A 24,505-nucleotide genomic window follows, 5' to 3' on the forward strand; every position below is an offset into this window, starting at 1 on the left:
TTGTCCTCTGAAAAGGCATAGACATAATGAACAAACTGGTGCAATGAGTGCTCCTTTAGCCCCGGTTGTGTACTTGATATGCCATTCCCCATCGAGATGGGCTAGGGTTCCTTGAAAAAAATCTGCTGATTCTAAGGATCTAGGTGTTCTGGGAGACGAGCTTATACTATCTTGCCTTACCAGAAATCAAGTTATCAATGATCACAGGACTTGCATCAAAAAGCCTCAGGGTAAACTTAGAGGCTTCCACTGGCCAAACATGGGATGATTGAGTATTCATTTTAAAGACTGAAATGGATTAAAATACATCAAATATGTTAAGGTCTTTGAGTTCAAATGATTTTTTTTTAAAAAGGGACGCCGAGGGATCCCTGGGTGGCGCAGCGGTTTAGCGCCTGCCTTTGGCCCAGGGCGCGATCCCGGAGACCCAGGATCGAATCCCACGTCGGGTTCCCGGTGCGTGGAGCCTGTTTCTCCCTCTGCCTGTGTCTCTGCCTCTCTCTCTCTCTCTCTCTCTGTGACTATCACCAAAAAAAAAAAAAAAAAAAAAAAAGGACGCGGGGTGACTCAGCGGTTGGGCGTCTGCCTTTGGCCCAGGTCGTGGTCCTGGGGTCCGGGATCGAGTCCCACGTCGGGCTCCCCCCACAGCCTGCTTCTCCCTATGCCGGTGTCTTTCATGAATAAATAAATAAAATATTTTAAAACGTTTTAAAAATAAGTAAGATTCTAGTTTTTAAAAGGGGGGGTAAAACAGAAGACTGAACACTGGCCATTTGGTGATAATAAAGGATCCTGGTTTTATAGCTACCTGTTTCAGTGCCTTATCTTTTAGATAAGGAAAGAATCGTTAAATAAAATGACCTCCCCCCGGGGTTGGGGAAGCAAGTCCTGGGGCAGGAAGTCGGGGAGGAGACCGGCTCTGGGTCACTAACTGTTGCCGCAGTTCGGTGGACACGCGCGGTTCACCAGACGACCTTCTCGAACTTGACGCACTGTTGCAAGTTTCCTCGGAAGAGGCTGGAAGGAAAGGCCGAGAGGCTGGCGGTGCAGAGGGGCCTCACCTCCCAGGCCAGCAGCGCGCCGCCCCGCCCGGGGCTCGCCCCGCGGAAGAGGCCCGAAAGCCAAGCGCCCCCGTCCGCACCGTCCCCTCCGGGCTGCTGCGCTCCCCCCGGGCCGTGAGCCCCGCCGTCCCTGGCTTCACAAGCTCCGGCGGCCTGACGCGGGGGCACGGCGCTCGGCGGCCGCCCGGTAGCTTCCGCCCGGCCGCCGGAAGTGCGGTGGGGGCGCTGCAGGGGCGCGGCGTGGCCCCTCTAGGCGCACCGGAGGCCTCGGCTCTCGGTGGCCCCGAGCGCGCCGCGGAGCCTCAGTCAGGGAAATGGCGCCGGCGGGGCGGGCGCGGCGGCTGGCCGCGCGGGGAGAGGTCGCCCCGGCGGCCCGAAGGCCCGGGGCCGTGGGCGAGGCCTGAGGAGGCGGGGCGCCCCGGGATTGGCGGGCGCGCAGACGAGGCGGGGCGCCCCCTTTGTCTGGGTGCGCTGCGGGCGGCCGTCCCTTCGCGCGTGCGGCTGCGGCGGGGAAGGTGAGTCGGCGGAGCGGCGGCCGCTGGCCGGCCGGGCCCCTGCCGCACGGAGCCGGGAGCCGGGTGGCCCTGCCCTCGGACGGGGCGTCCCCGCGGGCCCCGCCGCCCGCCGCAGCCCGGGCCCGCCGCCCCGGTTCCCTCCCCGGCGCCCCCGCGGCCGGCGGGCCTGGCCGGAGGCGGGCGGTGGCGGCGGGGCCTGGGCCGAGAGGCGGGGTGCGCGGGGGCCCCGGGGACGGCGGTCCGCGCCCCCCGCGCCCCGGGCCGGCCCTGGGGGCCCCGCGAGCGCAGAGCGCGGCCGAGCGGCGGCGGCCCGGAGGCCGAAGCCGCTGCCGGGTTTCGCCGTGGCCCCGGGCGCTCCGCGTGCCGCCGGCCCCCGCCCCCTAGTGAGGCCCTTCCCGGCGCTCGAGACGGCGACCTGGACGCGGCCCGCAGACGTTCCCCGGCTCATTGTCTGCTTTGTCACGTTTTAATAGAAAACGAAATGCATTTCTTACCATGTACACACGTGAGAAAAATACGGGCAGTGGGGGCGTCGGGACGAGCCTGCGGGGAGCAGGGCAGGCGCTGGCTGGGCCGCGGTGCACCCTCCCCGGGCTCCGCGCGCGCCCTGTCACTCGCCTGAAAGGGACGCTGGGGGCGGCGGGGGCCGGGCCGGGCCGCCTGCACTTGACAGACGTGTCGTGGTGGCGGCGCGTCCCGCGGGGTGGTGCGCGGGGCGGTGGCGGTGGCGGTGGCGGGCAGAGACGTTGGGGCCCTGAGGAGACCGCCGTCCCCGCGCTCGGGTCGCTCGGACGCTTTAGTTTCCGTTCCCCGTGGTCGCTGAGGTGGAAACTCTTCGGGTGCCTTTGTGTTTCCTTTTTCTTTCTTTCTTTCTTTCTTTTTTTTTTTTTTTTTGCCTTTGTATTTCCTCTGATCTGCCAGTTCGTGCTCTTTTTCGTATATGTTGAAAATATTCTTCACAAATTGACATTTGACTCCAGTTATGGTGTTTTGTTCTGGTTTGGGGTTTTTTGAAGAGATTTCAAGTTTTTAATGGTAAAATATTTACTTCTAAAGCTTTTGAGCTTTGTTATGTTTTAAAAGGGCTTTCTCCGTGCCAAGATTTATTTTTAAAATAAACTCTTGTTTTTCTCTGGTACTTGTGCAATGTTGGCTCCATCTGGAATTTATTTTGGTGTGGGGTGAGGGGAATCCGGCTTCATTTTTTTTCTGTCTGCTGTTTCTAACACTATCTATTGAATAATTCATCTTTCCAGTGATTGGAAAACCACCTTCGTCATGCATTAAATTCCTACATGACTTTGGGCCCATTCTGGAATTTGGTGACTTTGATGTGCATAAGGTCTGAATTTTCATGCAGCAGATCTGGAAGTTTCTGCCTCTATCTTTCTCTTTTGGCATTTTGCTTAGGAAGGCCCTTCCCACCTGGAATAATAAAAACCTCTGTATTCGTAGTTGAGTTCTTTTTATAAAATGTAATTTAAAATGTCAACTCTTATTGGTTAGCCCAGTGAATTCATTAGATTTGTAATATTTGATATGAGATGATCTAATTAGTTTCTGGCCTTTTTTTCTTTTTTTTTTTTTCTTTGCCTTCCTCTACTTTCTGGGAGATCCGTTGAACTTGGTGTAAAGGCCTAATTTTACTTTTCCTAAAGCATTTAACTGGTCCTAGCCCCATTTACTGAATCATTGTTCTTCAGCAATTTGAATTACCTCATCTGTTCTCCGTTTGTTTATACAAGACTTGGCCCTGCTTTGCCCCGTTCTTGGGTCACCCCCTTTCATCCAGCCCCACTCGGCTCTAGGCACTTTGGTTTTATGGATACAGTGGGCAGAATTTACATCTCATTTCTAAAGTTTATTTTCAGCTTGTTTCTTGTACTATTTGTGAGTAGAATCTTTTTCCCTGTATATTTTCTGACTAGGTATTGCTGGTGTGTAGGAAAGCTATTGATTTGGATACGTGACCAATCACTATGGAATATTGCAGGGTTCTGCTTTGTGTTCACAAGTGGCTCAGAGGTGCCTCTTCCGAAGATGCCTCCACCATGGAGGGCAGGGCATTCCAGCAAGAAAACCCATAGGCATGGATGGTGAGGACAGGGCAGAAGATCCTGGGAGGAGCCCACCCCAAACCAGGGATTTGGAGTGTCCCTGTCCTAGCCTGTTACCGTGGGAGAGATTTCTGGAGGACAGACATGCTTCGTCTTTTACATCAAGCCCATGAGGAATTCAACAAGGGCAATAAGTTCCTAAAACAGCTTAAAAACAAAATAATAATAATAAACATTAAATTCTAAGCTCTTGGTGCCTCTGCAGTCCCTTCTTCAGTTCCTGTCTGTGTTGCTGGCTGCTCAGGCATCACAGGAGCCAGACACTGCTTGGCACACAGAACGTCTCACTGCGGTGTGGCTTCCTTCCCATTAAGCATCCACTGCTGCTGAGAACATTGATCTGTTCTGGTTTTGTTTGGGTTATTCCCTGAGGAGATTTCCGAATATGAAATTCCTGCATCTGAAGACTGACGGACGGACAGACAGATGGCTGGGCGGGTGGGCGGGCTCCAGTACAGGCACCACCAGGGCAGGTACTATTTGTGCTTGCCCCTGTGTTGGGGCGGCCTGGCCTTCCTCACAGTTTGTTGTCATACTCAGTGATGGGGACTCTGGCTCTGGGGCCATCTGAACAGGATTTGTTGTGCGCACCTATTCTCCCTTTCTGTCTAAATTCCTATGTTGGGACACCTGCGGGGCTCAGTCAGTTAAGCGTCTGGCTCATGATTTCAGCTCAGGTCATGATCTCAGGGTGGTGAGATTGAGCCTCACGTTGGGCTCTGTGCTGAGTGTGGAGCCTGCTTAACATTCTCTCCCCCTCTGTCGCTGCCCCTCTTCCCCCTTATTTCTTTTTTTTTTTTTTTTTTTTATTTATGATAGTCACAGAGAGAGAGAGAGGCAGAGACACAGGCAGAGGGAGAAGCAGGCTCCATGCACCGGGAGCCTGATGTGGGACTCGATCCGGGTCTCCAGGATCGCGCCCTGGGCCAAAGGCAGGCGCCAAACCGCTGCGCCACCCAGGGATCCCTCTTCCCCCTTATTTCAAACAAAAACTTCTGTGTTTTTCCCCATAGCAAACCTGGAATTGGGGATCAGGATCGTGGGAGTAAGGGTGGAGGAGAGGGTGGCTGGTTCAAAGCCAGTTTTGGTGCCTTGGTTGGTTCTCTTTACTTGCCCGACATTTGTCAGGTTTGCGGGTCACAGTGTTTCACCTGTCTTTGTATGCAGACAGTACCACTTTTTGCATTTCTTTTGTTCATTTTTTTATCAGAATACAGATATTTTGGTTCCTTTGGGCTTCTGTGGTAAAATACTGTAGACAAAGTAGGTAGCCTGTAAAACAGCAGACATTTTTCACTGTTCTGGAGGCTGGAAGTAGCCTTTGTTTCAGTGTTTTTCTGGGACTTTCCCCTTCCCCCCACCCGCTCCCAGGAATCTTTTCCTCTTTGCCCTCTCCACCCACCTCCATGCCTCACTAACATTGACAGCCTGGTTCTTTGAGTTACTTTAATCGAATGCGATAATACTTAGCCCAGCAGCATCTGAGCCTGAATCTTGCCATCCTCTTGAGGCCCACAGAGGAGGGGTGTGAGTGCCCTGTTTTATAGGTGGAGACAAAGCACGTGCACACACGTCTTTGCCTTGGAATCATTGTTTCTGAAAGAGGACCTCATGGACATTCTCTGTGCATTCCATGGTTTCATTTACTCATCAGCTGGCTCCCACAGCCTAAATCTTTCTCTCGGGGTGTGTATGACCTTTGTGTGGGAGGACTTTGGGTTGGCAGTGGCACCAACCTTGAGCCTATGTCCATTCCAGGACACAGGGGAGTGCCCACTGCCTAATGGCATGTCTTACTAATCTACACACTGCCAAGTGGCTTTCCTGGAAAGAGTGTGAAGTGCGGTCTCCTAGCTCTTTAATTTCATTCACTTACTCAGCAAGCATTGGGCTGTTGGCTGCTCTGCTGGGACACAAAGGGAGAATGAGGACTGGGTGGGGCAGAGGCCCTCGTGGTTGGGGGGGTCAGAAGGGCCTCAATGAGAGGTAATGTGGCCAAGCACCAGCCAAAGGGCAGGAGCCTCCCTAACAGAAGGGAGGCCCAGGAAAGGGATGAAGCCAAGAACAAGCCTGTTCCCACAAGGGTCAGGTGTACAACCGCACTGCCACAGGGGCAGATTCTGGGTGTGCCTTGGGGGTGGATTAAGAGTGGAGTGTGAGAGAGCAAGGTGGAGGGACGCCTGGGTGGCTCAGTCAGTTGAGCATCTGTCTGACTTAGGTTTTGGCTCAGGTCGTGATCTCAGGGCCGAGAGATCAAGCCCTGTGTTGTGCTCCGTGCTCAGCAGGGAGTCGGCTTGAAGATTGTCTCCCTCTACCCCTCCCCATGCTCATGCACTCTCTTGCACACATGTGGGCTCATGTGCTCTCTCGCTTGCTGTCTCCCTGAATCAATCTTTAAAAAAAAAAAAAAAAAAGAAAGAAAGAAAAAAAAAAGAAGCCAATTGTCTTCTAGGTTCAGCCATACCTGCTTCTATCACCCCCACTGGGGAGGCCCTAAATAGGGTTCCTATGGGTGTTTATTGTTGGATACTGGCCCAGTTACAGTGGGGCCATAGTGCAGGTGACTGCCTACTTGCACCAGGTTCCCAGAGGACCAGAGCTGGATTATACATGAAGGTCAAATTCTCATGCAGGTGAGGGTGGATGGAGGCCCTGGCTGAAGGAGCAATGTCCCAGAGACCGAGTGGAGACTGAGTTGTAGGAGGGCAAAGTAACCAACTGTCACCACTGCAAACAGTGGACAAGGATCTGGTCATATGGAGGTCATACCCATGGGCAGGGCTGCTTTGGGGTTGGTGGAGACCGCTCATGGGGAGGCAGCTGGACAAGGCCATGGGAAAGATGACCGACCATAAGAGATGGCAGGTCTGGGGCTGCTCGAGGGGGTGTCAGACATACCACCAAAGAGGGCAGGAGGCAGACGGGTGGCAATGACTTCCTCATTGTTGAGACCTGGTGAGGCAGGATCCCTGCCCCCCATTCTTTCATATTTTATTCTTCTCTTTCTCCAGCATCTCGTTCATATGGTTTTTAAGGTAGTTTTACTCCTCTAAGACTCTTATTGGAATCCTATTTAGAGTTGCATTGCATCGACACAGAAACATAGATTTGGGGGAAATGGGCATTCTTGGTGAACAGAGCAGAGAGGCTGGCCTCTCTCCATCCCAGGCTACTCTCCTGTTCCTTAGAAGGCAGCTGCAGTTAGGAGTTCCGTGTGTATATTCCCAAAAGTTGTCTATGCAGACATACACATGCATCTGATGTTGTACTAAGAAAATGGGGTTGTGCTCCCTGACTTCCTGCCCCCAAGCCTTCCCTTTGGGCAGCCCACAGTGTGAGGCATCCTGTTTGTCCAGGGGATGGTCTTGTACCATTTTTCCTAGAGTGATCACCTGCTAGGTTTCTGTGTCCCTGTTACAGACTCCCTTTGACATTCCAAAAGATGTGAATCCCGTATCCCCATTAGGAGAGCTCCTGGTCCCCCTGCCCCCACTTTCTTTCAGTAATTTGAACATGACACATACCTCAGCTTAACTTATCCTGATATGTCCCCAGAACCTGTCCACCCCCAGGCTCCCCAGGGTGCTCAGACCAAATCCCTGGGTAACTTTGGACTTAATCTACCAGAATCAACCATGTGTGATGTTCCATTGCTAATCCCTGGTGGAGCCACCACCAGGCTGATGGCCCCAGCCTCACTGGAGCACCAGGGTACAACCAGGTGAGACTGAGGCATCAGTAGGCCTACAGGAGTCATGGTTAAGTGAGGCATGCGGGCCTGGGATGGGGTCCCAACAGGAGTGTGGACCTTAAGCAAAACCATCGATTCTCATCTTCCCTGGGGATTATCTCTGGAGGCAGCTTGGCCTGGCATCCATGCCCAACCTGTTGATCACTTGGCACCTGTGTGAATGCTCTAACACCAGCCCTTGTACATGGACTGTGGGCCTGAGCAGATGGCTTAGAGTCCTTGGTAGCTCCCTAGCTGACTGCGAGGACCTCACGGTGTAGAGAGCGAAACCTTGAGGCTGAAACCTCAGGGTACACTGGTGTCCCCAAGCATCTCATACCGGATGTTGCTGGGCCCACAGTCAGAGTCCAGGGACCATGGTTCCTGAACTGTAGGGGCAGGGAGGCTGGACTCCCAGAAGTCAGGGTCTGTGAGGGCAAGGCTGGGCCCCTCATGTGCTCCCTCTTCCTCAGCCCCACAGGATCCTCTGACTTCCATCTGCCTCAGAAATCTCGGGATCAGGTGATGGCAGCGGCCAGGCTCCTGCCACCACCGGCAGGACCCCAGGTGAGCTGCCCCCAAGGCCTGTGGACCACCCCTGCATTTCCTCAGAGCCCTCCCATGCCCAGGGCTCCAGGTGGTAGCCTGAGTGTCCCTGCATCTCCTGAACTCTGTGGCCCCTTCCTGGCACCCACCCCCAAGCTGCTTGCGTGTTTGCCCTACCTCCTGACCAAGGCATCTCCACTCCCCACACCCCACATTGCCTGTACCCACTCCCATCTCCAGTGTGGAGATTTAGTCTAACCTGCAGCAGCCCCTGTCATTCCAGGCCAAGGTGACCTTTGAGGATGTGGCTGTGCTCCTCTCCCAGGAGGAATGGGACCGCCTGGGCCCCGCTCAGCGCGGCCTCTACCGACACGTGATGATGGAGACATATGGGAATGTGGTGTCACTGGGTATGTCCCCTCAGCAGGCCTCTTCTGTGTCTGTGTGCTTGGCCAGGGGTGGAGGCCCTGCACTATGGGTTTTGGGTAACATCCAGGTATTCAGCTCTAGAGGAAGGTCAGTCCATCTGTCTCATGCCTGCAGGTCACTCAGGTAGGGTGGGAGTGTTCCCAGATATGTGCTGACAAAAGGCCTTCCCTCCCCATGAGCAGGACTTCCAGGATCAAAGCCCAATGTGATCTGCCAGCTGGAACGAGGAGAAGAGCCATGGGTCCTGGATGGGCAGGGGACTAAGGAGACTGGGGGCCTGGGGAGTGGCCATTCAGGTGAGTGAAAGGAGCTGGCCCTCCCTCACTGGGGCTAAATCCGTTCTGGCGGCTGTGGGCACTGAGAGGTGACAGCAGGAGTGGCTTCCACCCAGGCCTCTTCTGGCAGAGGAGCCTTCGGGCTTAACTCCTTGAGCTGCACTTACCCATGTGACAGCAAATGAAAGAAGTTCCTCCTCTGGAGAAGTGTTTTCTTGTCCCTTCAACTCTCTGTTTTTTGCAGACAACTACAGACACGACCACATGCCAGCTTGTATGCGACAAGACAGCTCACCCTGTCCGTGGGGTAGGTGTATGTCTCATCTTTTTAATCCCTAAATCCCTGAAGGTGTTACTACCCGTTACTCACCAGAATGTAAAGAGATTCCCGGGGTGCCCCGATGCAGAATATGTTCTCATTATATGACACAATCTCCACGAAACTGTGGGCAGGGGTTTTCTAAATTAAAATTTTCTTTCAGTGCAATTGTTTTTTTCCCTTTGTCTTGTCACATGTAAAACATTTTTCCCCAGTCTATACTTGAAACAACTTAAGCCATCATTCTGAAAGTGGGTGCTCTGCTTAGGCCAGCTTCTGCGCCACGTGGGCCCAGGGGGCCTGGCACTGTCCCTGACAGCAGCTTGAGTCTGTGGACATGAAAGGTTGGTCATGCGTTGATTTTATGACCTGGATGGTTGAGTGAGTAATTTCCTATACAGTTGTTTTTTAACTTATTAAAGTCATCTTGCTCATCTTGTTACTTTGGCATCAGACAAGAAACCACCTATTCAGGAAACTTCGAACCATAGAAATGATACTTCTCATTGCAAATAGGTAATATTTTTTTGGCTAGTAAGCTTTGGTCTATGGTAATGAAGCTCTTTATAAGTCAAAAAAAAAAAAAACCCCAAAAACCTAAACCGTGTTTCCCAGTTTAAAAAAACACATAGTATGTCCTTTTAAAAATAAGTTGTAAAAAAAATAAATAAATAAATAAAAATAAAATAAGTTGTATAAAAATTTTAATTTTATTTATTTGTTTTAAAGATTTAATTATTCATGAGAGACACAGAGGGATAGGCAGGCTCCCTGTGGGGAGCATCAATCACTGAGCCACCCAGGTCCCCTAAAAATTTTATTAAATAGATAATAGTAAAGCCAGATTTTTAAAACGAAGAACCTATTAGTGTTACCATTCTTTTTTTTTTTTTTTTTAAGTTTTTTTTTTTTTTTCTTAATTTATTCATGAGAAACAGAGAGGCAGAGACACAGGAAGAGGGAGAAGCAGGCTCCCCGCAGGGAGCCCGATGTGGAACTCAGGCCCAGGATCACACCCTGAACCCTGAGCTGAAGGCAAACGCTCAATCAATGAGCCACTCAGGCATCCCACTTTTACCATTCTTGAATTATTAAGTATACACTTAATTGCTCTAAGGAGAATAAGAAAAGTAGACACAAAACTTGAACAGCTTTGGATTAGAGGAGGAAAACCAAAGGGTCAATAAATGTGAGAACATGCTCAGCCTTATTATTCATCAGTAAAATGTAAGTCAAAACTATTATCGTTTACCGTGTTAAACCTTCAGGATGAAAAAAATGGAAAGATCTAATTGAAGTTTGGGTGAGGCTATTAGCTAATGAGGGGGTAAATGTGCACACTACTTTGGAAATCAGTTTGGCATTATCTAATGAAGCTGAAAATACAAGTTCCTACATCAAATACCTTTTTTTTTTTTTTTTTTTTAAGATTTTATTTATCTATTAGTGAGAGACAGAGAGGCAGAGACACAGGCAGAGGGAGAAGCAGGCTCCATGCAGGGAACCTGATGCGGGACTCGATCCCCGGACTGCAGGATCACTCCCTAGGCGGAAGGCAGGCGCTAAACCGTTGAGCCACCTGGGCTGCCCTACATCAAATACCCTACTCTCATATGTACAGTAAGAATGTTTGTGTATAAAAACCAAGAAGCATATGCAAGAATCTTTTTAATTTTTTTTTGTATTTATGATAGTCACAGAGAGAGAGAGGCAGAGACACAGGCAGAGGAAGAAGCAGGCTCCATGCACCGGAAGCCCGACATGGGATTCGATCCCAGGTCGCCAGGATCGTGCCCTGGGCCAAAGGCAGGCACTGAACCGCTGCGCCACCCAGGGATCCCCATATGCAAGAATCTTACAGAAGTATGCTTTGTGATAGAAAAAATTAACAATAACCCAAATGTCCATCCTACTGTCCAGCAGTAGGATAGATGAGTAAACCGTGGTGTTTTAATAGGAAATGGGACGCTTGGGTGGCTCAGCAGTTGAGAATCTAACTTTGGCTCAGGGCGTGATCCCGAGGGCCTGGTTTGAGTCCCGCATCGGGTTTCCTGCAGGGAGCTTGCTTCTCTTTCTGCCTATGTCTCTGCCTCTCTCTCTTTCTGGGTCTCTCATGAATAAATAAATCTTAAAAAAAAAAAAGGAAAGAACAAGTTGTAGTAAAAATGGTTTAATAACCGCTGTGGAACAATATAATGAATTGGAACACAGTGTTGACAGAGGAAAGCAAGTTGAAGAAGACCAGGCACCATGAAATTATAAAAATCTCAGGAATACGCCTAATTGAGTTACTGGTCAGAGATACAAATTTCTAAGATAAAGCTATTTAAAAAAACAAACACTGGGCGGCCCTGGTTGCTCAGTGGTTTAGCGCTGCCTTCAGCCTGGGGTGGGATCCTGGAGACCCGGGATCCAGTCCCGCATGGGGCTCCCTGCATGGAGCCTGCTTCTCTGTCGGCCTGTATTTCTGCCTCTGTCTGTCTCTGTGTCTCTCATGAATAAATAAAGATCTTTTTTAAAATTAATAATAATAAATGGAGTAAACAGAGATGGGAGTTACCCTCTCACTTGAAACATCTGAAAAATGACGAGATACATGAAACCACAGCTCTCCAGGTGTTGGGAATCATTGTCATGAAATCAATGAAGGGGGATCCCTGGGTGGCGCGGTGGTTTAGCGCCTGCCTTTGGCCCAGGGCGCAATCCTGGAGACTCGGGATCGAATCCCACGTCAGGCTCCCAGTGCATGGAGCCTGTTTCTCCCTCTGCCTGTGTCTCTGCCTCTCTCTCTCTCTCTCTCTCTCTCTGTGACTATAATAAATAAATTAAAAAAAAAAAAAAGAAATCAATGAAGGAAATTAATCCCTGAGAGACAGGAAACAAAGGGCTGATCCCTATAATTGCCCCAGCTTACAGCTTGAAGAAGATCACAATGCAGGGAGGGCAGAGCCCAGTGGTCTCCCAGACTTAGGGACACATAGTCAGGAGTCCAGAGAAGCCAGGGAGGCTAGAAGTCCCACAGAAGAGTCCATTTGACAAAGAGAACTCTGGAGATCTGCAGGGAGACCTTCTTGAGTATTAGCACTAGCAAGGAAACCCCGTCCAATGCCAGGAAGGAGCCCCCTCTTTGGAAGGAGTAGCAGCTGTGGTTGCCAGAACTTAAGATGGTTTTCATAGTGGAATGAATGCTTGTGCGCACCGCCCCCCCCAATTCATCTGTCAAAGCCCTAAACCCCAGTGTGAATGTATTGGTGATGGACCCTTTATGGAAGTTTTTTTTTTTTTTTCTTAAAGATTTTATTTATTCATGAGAGACACAGAGGCAGAGACACAGGCAGAGGGAGAAGCAGACTCCACGCAGGGAACCCGATGCGGGACTCGACCCCCGGTCTCCAGGATCACGACCTGAGCTGAAGGCAGATGCTTAACTGCTGACCCACCCGGGCGTCCCTCTTTTTCTAAAGTTGTTTTTTGTTTTGAGTCATCCCCACCCCCAAGGTGGGGTTGGAACTTAGCACCGAGATCGAGAGCGGCACACGCCACCTACCGAGCCTGCAGGCTCCCCACACGCTAGGTCTCCCAGCAGGGCTCCGGCAGGCCTGGAACAAACTCTTCCAACTTCTTCCCTTCCCCTCCCCTTGGCTCCCCAAAGCCGGCCTGCGCAGAGCCCCTTTATGGAAGTTATTAAGGTTAAATGAGGTCATAGGGTAGGGCCTGGATTTGCTAGGGTTAGTGTCTTTATAAGAAGAGGAAGGGGCAGCCTGGGTGACTCAGTGGTTTAGCGCCATCTTCAGGCGTGATCCCGGAGACCTGAGATCAAGTCCCACATCAGGCTCCTTGCATGGAGCCTGCTTCTCCCTCTGCCTGTGTCTCTGCCTCTCTCTCTCAGCATCTCTCATAAATAAATAAATAATCTTAAAAAAAAAAAAAAGGAAAAGAGACCAGAGCTCTCTTTCTTGGCACATACAGCCTCCCGGACCCCTGCCCCAGGACGTATTCATCCCACTTGCATAATCCCCAGGACTGTGAATATGGGTTTTACTCCTGTGACTGTTATGTTAAGCTTTTGCTTTTAAGGAATGGAGGACCCTTTAAACATGGGTCTGGAGGTCAGCGACAAGTCAGAGTCAAAGACTGGGAAGGATTGGATACACCACTGCTGCCTTGAAGGTGGAGGGACCACATGGCAAGGAATGCAGGTAGCCTTTCAGAGCTGAGCGTGGCAAGGAAACAGTCACCTTAGTCCTGCAGCCTTGTAGAAAGAGCTAAATTTTGACAACTATTAAGAATGAGCTTTGAAGTACATTTATTGCCTGAGCCTCCACACACAGACAAACACTTTATTTCAGCCTTATGATACGCTGAGCAGAGAATCCAACTATGTCATGTGGCCTGCAGAACTCTAGGCTGGCGGATACAGTGCCCAGTGCTCATGCGAGGCTGGGAAGGGTGCTGCTCCCAACACAGGAGTGGGAAACCCGTGACTCTCAGGGCACCATCGATTAGAGAGCTGACTTGGGGGAAGAGCCCTAAGCACCCTCTGGTCTGATCTGACAAAGTTGAAAGACAAGAACTACAGTTGATACTCTGAAGTAACTTAACCAAGAATACTTAAGCTCAAGAATATTTGTTTTGTTTTTATTTAAAATATTTATTTATTTGAGAGAAAGAGAGAGAGACAAAGAATGGGGGGTGGGGTGGGGAGGAGAGGGAAACTGAAGCTGACTCCGCGGAGTGTGGAGCCTGACACAGGGCTCGATCTCACAATCAGATCATTACCTGAGCTGAAACCAAGAACCCGACACTCAACCAACTGCATCACCCAGGCACCCCACGTTCAAGAATATTTCTAGGGGCAGCCCAGGTGTCTCAGCAGTTTGGTGCCGCCTTCGGCCCGGGGTGTGATCCTGGAGACCTGGGATCAAGTCCCACTTCGGGCTCCCTGCATGGAGCCTGCTTCTCCCTCTGCCTGTGTCTCTGCCTGTGCCTCTCTCTCTCTCTCTCTCTCTCTCTCATGAATAAATAAAATCTTTAAAAATATATATATATATTTCTAGAAATATCCCAACACCAACCAAGGTAAAATTCATAATATTTGGCTTCAATTAAAATGTTACCAGACATACAAAAAAGTAAGAAAATACGATCATAATTAGAAAAAACAGTCCTGTTAAACTAACCAGAAATGACATCAGTGATAGAATTGAAAGACAAGGATGTTAAAATAAAATAAATTTATTCCATATGTTGAAGGACGAGAGAGAATATTGAGCATATTAAGTAGAAGCATGGAATATCCGTGAAAGACTCCGATCTGATCTCTAGGGATGGAGACAACAACGTCTGAGACGAAGTATTCACTTGGTAAATTAGTGGCAGATTAGACCTCATGTAAGAAAAGATTTGTGAAAATAAAGTCCTAGGAACTACTGAAAAGGAAGCAAGGGAAAAAGTACAGCACATCCATGAGCTGGGGGACAATCTGAAGTGGCCTAATACATGTCACTGAGGCCAACAAAGCAGGTCAGAAAAAATATTTGAAGACAGTAGTTGAAATTTTTCCCAAATTTGATGAAAGGTATGAATTCCCAGATCTAAGAAATTCAACGAACCCTCGACAAAATTACACTAAACTACATCATAATCAAAACTGTTCTAGCTGTGAAGCCAACAAAGGAGATAAAATAGAATTAGGAAAAGTAAGAAGAGAAAGAGAAGAGGGAACAAAGCGCAGCTGTTTAGGGACCCCTCTGGGCTTTAGGATTCGCGGCTCTGACATAGTGGCCTGGGGCAATGCGAACCCTGGTTCTCATGTGGCGTGTGAGACATGACAAAAGGCCGCTGACAGAGTGACTTGGACATCATCAACTTCGTTCACGCCCTGGAGGCCAGAAGCCCCAGACCCGTGCAGCAGGGTATCCGGTGAGGGCCTCCTGGCACCGGCACCTTCAGATGCTCGGAGGCCTCTGCCTGTGAGCGCGGGAGGGGGGGGGGGGTTAGCTTGCTGGTGTCTCCTCCTACTGGGCACTACTCCCGTCCTGGGGTCTCCTCCCAGTGACCTCCTCTGACTCTAATCACCTCCCAGAGGCCCCACCCCCAGACATCACTCGGGTTAGGGTTTCAGCATGTGAAGTTGGGAGGAAGGGACACAAACAATTGGTTCATCACAACAGTCCTGTTACTCTGTCCCAGGTCCTGTGATCTACCGAAGTTCTACCCGTATGTATGTTATAAACCCGCACTCCATACCTTTTTTTAAAGTTTTAAGTGATCTCTACACCCAACATGGGGCTTGAACTCAACACCTCAAGACCAAGAGTCGCACACTCCTCTGGCTGAGCCAGCCAAGCTCCCCAGCACATAACTATTTTTGCTTTAGACGGTTCTCCTTTACAGTGATTTAGAAAACCTTCTTTACATAGTCCTGTATATATATATCTTCATTTTAACCATTTCCAAAAGCCTTTATTTCCTTATATAATCCATCTTTTCTGTCCGGTATATTTCTGCAGCCTGAAGAATTCCCTTTAACATTAGCTTGGATTTGATTGTTGGGTGTCTTCTCCATTGGTGTTTGTGAATTGACCAGTTTTTTTCTTTTTGTCACTTTCCGGATGTCAGTCCATTGTCCTTTGACTTGTTTCTGATGATGAATCCACTGTACTTGTTCTATTCATTCCTCTGTGTCATAGGTGGTTTTTGTCTAACTGCCTCTAAGATTTTCTCTTTGGCTTTTAGCAGTTGGACTATGATGTATCTAGGTGGTATTTTAAAAACACGTTTGTGATTCTAATATCTTGGATCTTTGTTTTGATGTCTTCTATCATTTTTAGAAAAATCTCAGCCATTTTCTTTTCAGATGCTTTTTCTTGCCTCTTTTGCGATTCCAACTACATGCAAGCTAGGCCATTTGATAATGACCCGTACTGGCTTTATGTTTCATACGTTTCTGTCTTTGTATTTCTTTTTGGATGATTTCTCTTGACCTATTTTCAAGCTCACTGGTCTTTCTCAGCTGGGTGGGGCATTCCTGTGTTACTGTGTTTTTTACATCTAGCATTTCTAATTGGACTGTTTCTTCCAGTATCTATCTGTCTGCTGAAACTCCCCATCTGGTCATTCAGTTGTTCCAGCATATGGGTCCTCCCTAGTTCTAGTTCTGTTCATCATTTAGTCACTTCACTCTGTGTGTGTGTGTGTGTACATGTACGTGTATGCAGTCTTTCTCTTGGGTGGCTCATAGTTTTTTGTTGAATGTCAGCTAGTAGAGATAGAGGTAAACAGTGTAACTGTCTGGAAACGTAGCCTGCGCTACTGGGCTGTCAGCGGGGAAGCCTGAGCTGGTCTAGTCAGGAGCTGGGCTGGGCTCAGTTGTTTCCAGGTGTGCCTGTAAGAGGGTTTTTTTCCTTGCTCTTGCCCCCACCCTAGCAGTAGTCTCAGTTGCTGGTTATTCTATGCTTGCTGGCCTTTGGGGCAGAGGAAAATGAGAGGATGCTCCACTGTCCCGGTCCATCCTCAGTTGTAGGCAGGTGTTGTGTCCCTGGGTCACAGCCCCTCCCCTAGTTGAAGCAGATCTCACTTTTGGGCTCACGATCATTTCCTGCCTCTCCCTCAGGAGTAAAGGGTAGTTTTCCTTTCCCTTCCCGGCCATTGTAATTTTCGCCCGTGCCCTGGAATGAGAGGTTTGCTTTCCCTCTCAGATGACTTACAGCTTTTGTTCTGTAGAGAAGGATTCCAGTGGGTGCTTTTGCTTTTCCCTCTTGTAGGCCTGAGCCACCAAAGAAGGCTTCCTCTGGACCTGCCCCCATGGGGAGCCCATGGACATGAGCCCCCTGTGTCTGTGGCTCTCTGGGGTTCTTTGAAAGATGATTAATGTTTTAACCAGGTGCTTTGAATTGCTTGGGTGGTGACCTGTCTTTCATATTCCTCTTACCTCTTTTCCATTACGGGCGCACCAGTGCAGTTGTCTCTCTGTGCAGGCACCTGTCTCCTTAGATTTCAGCGCATTTGGGGGCTGTCGTGACCTCGGCTCTGTGATAGATTCAAGAAAGTTAAGATTTTATAGATTATCTTTTTCTTACTGTTGAGGTGGAAGGGATAGTCTTACAGCTTTATCCCTCCTGGGGGAATTCAGTTATTGTGTAATTAATAAATAGTATAATGATGGTGATATTAACAGTTAAAGGGACATGAGAACTATAACTGGGTTGTCGGTGTATCCACCTGTCAGATTGGTCGTGGTGAGGGCCCCTCCAGCGCCACTGATGAGTGGGCAGTGCTGGGGGAGAGGGTGGCTACTTGACAACAGTAAGCTGTTACCGGGCACCTGGGTGGCTCAGTCAGTTAAGTGCCTGACTCTTGGTTTCAGCTCAGGTCACAATCTCCTGGGTTGTGGGATCAAGCCCTGTGTTAGGCTCCACACTCAGCACCGAGTTTGCCTGTGACTATTACCTGCCCCTCATACTCTGTTTCTCTTTCTCAAGTCAGTAAATCTTTTAAAAACTTTTAAAAATGATACGGTGTCACATGGTAGCCTGACCATAGGAATAGGGCTTGTCCAAGCCGTCTTTCTTGTGGAAAGAGGAAGATAAGGAATCAAAAAAGAGACGTAGATCCCGAAGGCCCACCAGCCACCAGGGTAGGGGCTCCTTGTAGGAGGAAGGAAGTGCTGGTGGGCCATCTGGATGGCCAGCTCTGGCAGCAGGCAGCACCACCCGCCTGAGTCTGGGAAGCCCTGCAGGATGGAGGCGTGTGTGTCCCTAGTGCCGCCGAATCTTGGGGTGGGTGTGGAGAGCGGTTCATCAAGCCTGGAGTGGGACTCCAGCCTCTAAAAGGGAGGCCCCTCATTCGGGAGAGTCTCCCAGCATCTCACTCCCGCCTCTTCTCAGATGACCCTCTGGCTGCCACCAGCTTCTGCAAGAGGTATTGGCGTTTGGCAGGTCTTCTTCCTCCATCCAGGGCAGCCATGCCCTAGCTGCTGAGGGCAACACAGATCTAAACAGGCATATTTTATTCGTTGACCACCTTGGCCCAGATCTTTCTCTGCACACCAATCAGAAGTCCATCTTAGGAGCTCCCTGGGGTTTGTGGAGAGACCGCTTGGCTTCTGAATCTTTTGTTTTTCAAGGGTCCATATTGGGGTTCCAGGAGGCCCCCAGACCAAGTTAGGAACTGATTAAAGATTGAAGCTTCTATCTCGATGATGCTGTTATCAGCAACATGGTAGGGGGGGGACCACAGTCCCCCATCCTGGGCCCCACCTCTGAACAGAGTGGAGCAGCACGCGGTCGGCAAGCTGAGCGGCCCGCGTGTCACTTGTCCCCAGTGCCCGGCGGCCTCCACTCTGCTCACGAGGTTTCTCGGCCTCAGGATGTTCCGGGCCGACGTCTTGGAGCCGGGGATGGCCCCCCAACCGCAGGGCTGCGCTGGGCGGGGACTCCTGCCTCCACCCGCTGGGGGCCCCGGAGCCAGCGCCCCCGGCACCGCCCGGCCTCGGGACGTCCGCGGTCCCCCCATGGGTTCTGGCCTTCCCGGTGGCGCGGTCGCCAAGGTTCACGGGGCACTCGCCTCGGATGGTGCGCGCACGGCTTGGGTGTTGTGGGCGGGACTGAACCCCCCCGCAGCCCTTGCCCCTCGGGCGCCGCACACGAGGACGCCCCTGCGCCTGCGCCTGTGCCAGGCCTTCCACCCTGTGGCCATCGGACACGCCCGCGGGCTCCTGTCCCACCTGCTCCACACCACGCCTCACCCGCCGCCTTTGCGGTCAGCCCAGCCAGGCCCCCGCGGGCGGGGTGCAGCCCGGTAGTCGGTGCTCCTGGGGGGGCTCCAGGGAGGGGGGCCGGGGAGATCCCAGGGAGGGGGGCCGGGGAGACCCCAGGGAGGGGCTCCCGGGGGGGCTCAGCCGGCTGCGTCCGCCTTGGGCTCGGCTCGGGGCTTGGGGGGCTGGGGTGGGGCCCTGCTCACGGGGAGTCCACGTCCCCCTTAACCTAGGTCCCTCCAGCTTCTCGTTCTCTGTCTTAAGTAAAGTCCCAAGAGAGGAGGACTGCGGGGAGATGGGCCCAGGCCGCAGGGGCCGCTGTGCTAGTTGCTGCGCCCACTCGTGATCGTCCTGGCCCCGAGCGCTGGGCCACCTGTGCCCAGCAAAGCCACCCGTAGGTGCCGCCTGCCGCGCCGTTCTCTCTGGGTTCACCTCTAACGTGGTGCTCTGCGTTTGCTGTTTCAGAATGTGAAAACCAGGGAGAGAACCAAGATAGGGACTTGGGCGTGAAGCCACGTGTCTCCGAGGACGGCTCCGTGGTCCCGGGGGAAGGCCGCCCGGGATGGCGCGACCGGGGGCGCCCGCGCGACGCTCCGCCGCCTCGGGCCCCGGCCGCTGCTGGCGCCGAGCGGCCCTACAAGTGCACCGAGTGCGGCAAATGCTTCGGCCGCAGCTCGCACCTCCTGCAGCACCAGAGGACCCACACCGGCGAGAAGCCGTACGTGTGCGGCGTGTGCGGGAAGGCCTTCAGCCAGAGCTCCGTGCTCAGCAAACACCGGCGCATCCACACGGGCGAGAAGCCGTACGAGTGCAACGAGTGCGGGAAGGCCTTCCGCGTGAGCTCCGACCTGGCGCAGCACCACAAGATCCACACGGGCGAGAAGCCGCACGAGTGCCTGGAGTGCCGCAAGGCCTTCACGCAACTCTCGCACCTCATCCAGCACCAGCGCATCCACACGGGCGAGCGGCCGTACGTGTGCGCGCTGTGCGGGAAGGCCTTCAACCACAGCACCGTGCTGCGCAGCCACCAGCGCGTGCACACCGGCGAGAAGCCGCACGAGTGCGCGCAATGCGGCCGCGCCTTCAGCGTCAAGAGGACGCTGCTGCAGCACCAGCGCGTGCACACGGGCGAGAAGCCATACACCTGCAGCGAGTGCGGCCGCGCCTTCAGCGACCGCTCGGTGCTCATCCAGCACCACAACGTGCACACAGGCGAGAAGCCGTACGAGTGCGGCGAGTGCGGCAAGGCCTTCAGCCACCGCTCGACGCTCATGAACCACGAGCGCATCCACACGGAGGAGAAGCCGTACGGCTGCTACGCGTGCGGCAAGGCCTTCGTGCAGCACTCGCACCTGACGCAGCACCAGCGCGTGCACACCGGCGAGAAGCCATACGTGTGCGGCGAGTGCGGCCACGCCTTCAGCGCCCGCAGGTCTCTGGTGCAGCACGAGCGCATCCACACGGGCGAGCGGCCCTTCCGCTGCGCGCAGTGCGGCAAGGCCTTCAGCCTCAAGGCTACGCTGATCGTGCACCTGCGGACTCACACCGGGGAGCGGCCGTACGAATGCAGCCGCTGCGGCAAGGCCTTCAGCCAGTACTCGGTGCTCATCCAGCACCAGCGCATCCACACGGGCGAGCGGCCCTACGAGTGCGGCGAGTGCGGCCGCGCCTTCAACCAGCACGGGCACCTGATCCAGCACCAGAAGGTGCACCGGAAGCTGTGACGCCCGGGAGCCCCGCGGCCCGGAGCCCCGGCACGAGGAGCTGCGGCCCGGGGGAGCTCGGGGGCCCGGCTTTGTTTCCCCCCACCCTCCGGTTCTGCCGCACAACACTCACCTCCTTGGTGACTTTTGGTACAGGGCGCCACGTGCACTCACCCTCTAACATTACACCGTCTGTTGGAAGAAACCGAAGGAAGTTAGGACCCAAGGAAATACTGTCACAAAACTTTCTTACCTTCTAAATAAAGTTTTTTCTTAGAACATCCCATGCCTTTCCTAAAAACAATAATTATTCTAATTATCGCACCTAAAATTAGACTTGGATTATTTGCAGTGTTGTTAGGCCACTAAAGTGTTGTCTGGATGATATATTTTTTTAAAAATGTCATTAAGTCTCATCATGTAAATGGCTAGGAACCCTAACTGTATAGAATCACATGTTTTATAAAAAGTCTAAAGATTAATTAGTGAGAAATGATGTAAACTTAGAAAACACTTCATCTGGTGTTTCAACTTTATTCAAGATCAGAAGGGATGTCCTAACTTTTGGTGAAAATTCAACTCAAATATGCTTCTTTGCCTCAAAGCCCACCCTTATGATTTAAAGCTTTGTGCCCCAGAAATCATGGGACGTCTTGAGCCTCTGGACCCCATGTGGGTTGGAGGGAGGCTCTGCACCTCAGAGCCCAGACCTCAGCTGTTGCACGAACTGGGAGCCTCTTTACACATTGTTTTACTCAAAAGAAAGTTCTTTGGTATATATTTTTAAAACTTAAAATTCTCAAATTCAAATAGCTTTTTTATTATCTAAAATTTCCATTCCAGTGTTTGAGGTTTTTGTGTTTTAACTCCTGATTCCAAGAAAGTCTAGTATCCAGTTTCACTTACTACAATGAATCTGGTTTGTCATTTCTAAGTTTTTTCCTCTCTCTCTTGAAAACATCAGCTTCTCAGGAGAAATGAAGGACTAGAGTGTTGACCTTTCAGTCCACAGCAATAACATTGACGCAGATAAAAGCTTGTTTCCCCCTCCCTCTCTCTGATACAGGTGACAGGCGCCAATATCACAGGTGAAATTCTGGAAGCTGAGGGTTGCAGGTGGGCTTCAGGGAGGAGATGGGCTCCTTCTGAAAAGAATTGGCATCACATGTGTACTGCAGAGCCGCTGGGACCAGAGGAGCTAAAGCCACTGAGCAAAACCAGGAGTTGGGCTCACTAAGGTAGATGAGCTCACCAAGGTGTTGCTTCGCTGGAGCTGAGGGAGCAGGTGCAACTTCAGAGATGGCGAAAACCTCTGAGGAGATGCTGTCGAGGCCAAGTTCATGGTGCGATTCAGAGGAGCTGAAATCCCTGGGACCAAACTGCAGAGGAATAGAGCTCATGGAAGTGGGACACTCACTCCTGAACCCCACGGAGGGGGGCCACCGCCTCCCCCGCGCTGACTGGGTCTATGGCTGTGTCTGACTCTACAGCTGCCCCGCAGGGCGCACCACTACTCAGGGCACAATTCCTAATCCCATGGAAGAGTTAGGATACAAAACAGTTCGGTCAAGACAACGCTGAGTTATGTACAATGTACAGAAACACTTGCTTGGAAAGACACTGTACTACAGGACAACAGAAGTGACCCTTCAGTTGCTCTGGATTGCTAGATCCACCACACCCAGGATTTGGGGGGGAATCTGCAAAATGTATGGTTCGCTTTTCAGCCTTCTTAGGCGAAGTATACTTTATCATTCTGGCTTTTCTTCCCGTCAGCTGCCATTGACCTGTTGGTGAGTGTCCAGGCTCAGGTGTCCATGGGGCTGGAAGGTGAGCTTCAGTGCCCTTCTCCTTGGGAATGGTCCCTGGGCCACACATTTTTTTGTCCTTCACCTCTCCAAGGACCAGGAGGTAGCATATAACCTGCTGGAACGTATGGGCGGTCTGCATCTTTTGGAAGTGGCATCAGGCACCAAAATGATGCCTGGGGTCCCTTCACCCTGGTAATAGCCTTCTCGGCCATCGGCACCCAGCTTTCTGTAGTCCTTGTGATGGAAGTTAGTATAACTCTGAACAGGTGCAGCTGTCGTGGAGGCAGGGGGCCATGGAGCAACAGGCCAGGGGAACTGCTCACCCACCACGAGGAGACAAATTCTCCCCAACCCCAGGGGATCTTGAAGAAGCTCAGCCCACAGGCCTGCAACACATGCAGCTGTCATGAGAGGCCACACAGCCACCTCCAGCAGGGACCCAAGGACAGCCTTGAGGACACGAACCCCAGGGGGCGCCTGAAGAGTGGCCCAGCTCTTGAAGATAGGTGGGAGGACCCAGATCCAGTTCTCTGGCTCAGATCTGATGCTTGGGTGGCTTGGGTTCCTCGGCCCCAGGGGTGTGTATAGGGCCAGCTGCAAAGATGTAGGGCTTGGGTACCACACACACACACTGAGCAAGACCTTACCCAGCCTTACCAGGACTCCTGGGTCAGCTGTTACTGAGTTTCCGTGGAGGTCAGGCTCAAGTCTCCCCTAACAGGCCAGGGCCCTCCCCTGTCTGATCCTCTGACACCAGCAGTTCATCTCCTGACTGGTAACTGCCCAGAGATATTAGCAAGTAGCTGTGGTCTGAGATGACTGCTCCCAAAGGCCCTCTGTCATCAGCAGGCTGACAACTCAGGTTTCTGACCCTGTAAGCTGAAGAGGCAAGGGACAGTTGCAGGCAGTTAACCCACCAGATACCCAGGTCTGACTGTCCCAGTGGCCAGGCAGAAACATCAAGAACCAAGAAGTCCCTTTGCCTGTGCTCCCTCCCATCCTTAGATGAGCTTGACATTTGGCCCCTGTGAAAGCGTGGCACCAATTCATGGTGCCAGCCCTCATCAGCCAAAACCAAACAGCCAAGAAAGCTTGTCAAACCATCCGCTTTCCGATTTTGCACAATGAAAACCAGTAGCATATTTTTTTCCATGTATTTCCAGTAAATACGCTTCTTCAGACTGCACTGGCCCACCACACCTCCTGCCACACTAGCCCTCCCACCTATGGCTCTAGGGCTCCCCTCAATGCCACAATCCCTTGGGGTGCCACTGGCTTAAGGGACATCCATGCTGATAGGAGGAAGGGACCCCCAGAGCAGGAGTTCTTAACCCAACAAGAAAGCATCAGAGCCATTAGCAGTGATAGGGCAGGGAATGTAAGAGATGGTTCTTATTAAAGCCAACACAAGGACTCCTGGATGGCTCAGCAGTTAAGCTCTGCCTTCGGCTCAGGGCATGATCCTGGAATTCAGGGATCGAGTCCCACATTGGGCTCCCTAAGGGGAGCCTGCTTCTCCCTTTGCCTGTGTCTCTGTCATGAATAAGTAAATAAAATCTTTATTTTTTTATTAATGAGAGACACAGGGAGAGAGAGAGAGAGAGAGAGAGGCACACACAGGCAGAGGGAGAAGCAGGCTCCACACAGGAAGCCCAATGAGGGACCCCATCCAATGACCCCAGGATCATGCCCCAGGCAAAGGCAGGCACTAAACCGCTGAACCACCCAGGGATCCCCTAAATAAAATCTTTGAAACAGACACACACACACACACAGAGAGATACATCTTTCCTGAGTAATCAGACAGTCAAATGCAATACCAGCCAAGAGTCATGCCTATTTCATTAGCAAGTAGAAGTTAAAATTACAACATCCAGTACAGGGAGGCTGTACGGAAGTCAGACTGTGCTCTCCTCAACTTTGCATCCTGACATGGAAGGATAATGTATTCCAATGATTAGGTGCTGATGACATTATATATCTGGTACAACCACCCTGGAAAGCATTTGCTTATATATAAGCAAGTACTTGTAGAGGGATTAAAGGATACTTGTTTCTTCCCTTTTTGGGAGACAGACACTTAAAGAAATCTTCAGAGTGCTGGATGACCACACAGTGGAACTGAGACCTCAAAGACCAAATACATTGAAGAATAAACACTATGCAAACAAACTGAAAAAGTCAAAGATGGCTTCCACCATCAACAAGCAAGACTCAGCAATCTCGGAGGAGTGGAAGGCTT

The 24,505-nt window shown here is 51.5% G+C and overlaps 1 protein-coding gene and 1 long non-coding RNA gene across 5 annotated transcripts; one reads left to right on the plus strand and one right to left on the minus strand.

The window, feature by feature from the left end:
* The first annotated feature begins 955 nt into the window (after positions 1 to 955).
* LOC121498691 (zinc finger protein 250-like) lies at positions 956 to 20,738 on the plus strand. Of its 3 annotated transcripts, none has more exons than XM_041768760.1 (6): positions 956 to 1,576; positions 7,897 to 7,990; positions 8,253 to 8,379; positions 8,581 to 8,694; positions 8,918 to 8,980; positions 19,215 to 20,738. In XM_041768760.1, exons 2-6 carry the CDS (start codon positions 7,949 to 7,951, stop codon positions 20,471 to 20,473), a joined length of 1,605 nt encoding a protein of 534 aa, XP_041624694.1. In that variant the 5' UTR covers positions 956 to 1,576; positions 7,897 to 7,948; the 3' UTR covers positions 20,474 to 20,738. The 3 variants fall into 3 exon arrangements, with proteins under 3 accessions (XP_041624694.1, XP_041624692.1, XP_041624693.1); XM_041768758.1 differs by lacking the exon at positions 956 to 1,576 and adding an exon at positions 4,577 to 7,414 and having other exon boundaries at positions 8,238 to 8,379; XM_041768759.1 differs by lacking the exon at positions 956 to 1,576 and adding an exon at positions 4,582 to 7,414.
* On the minus strand, positions 14,057 to 23,761 carry LOC121498737. 2 transcript variants are annotated; one of them, XR_005989871.1, is made up of 5 exons: positions 22,921 to 23,761; positions 21,705 to 21,831; positions 20,586 to 20,644; positions 16,926 to 17,023; positions 14,057 to 14,962 (listed from the first exon to the last, which is right to left on the minus strand). It is a non-coding gene; the product is annotated as an uncharacterized LOC121498737 (long non-coding RNA). The 2 variants fall into 2 exon arrangements; XR_005989870.1 differs by lacking the exon at positions 22,921 to 23,761 and having other exon boundaries at positions 21,705 to 22,897.
* Positions 23,762 to 24,505: the final 744 nt, after the last annotated feature.

The sequence above is a fragment of the Vulpes lagopus genome, chromosome 9 (assembly GCF_018345385.1).
Source record: "Vulpes lagopus strain Blue_001 chromosome 9, ASM1834538v1, whole genome shotgun sequence".
NCBI classification, from domain to species: Eukaryota; Metazoa; Chordata; class Mammalia; order Carnivora; family Canidae; genus Vulpes; species Vulpes lagopus.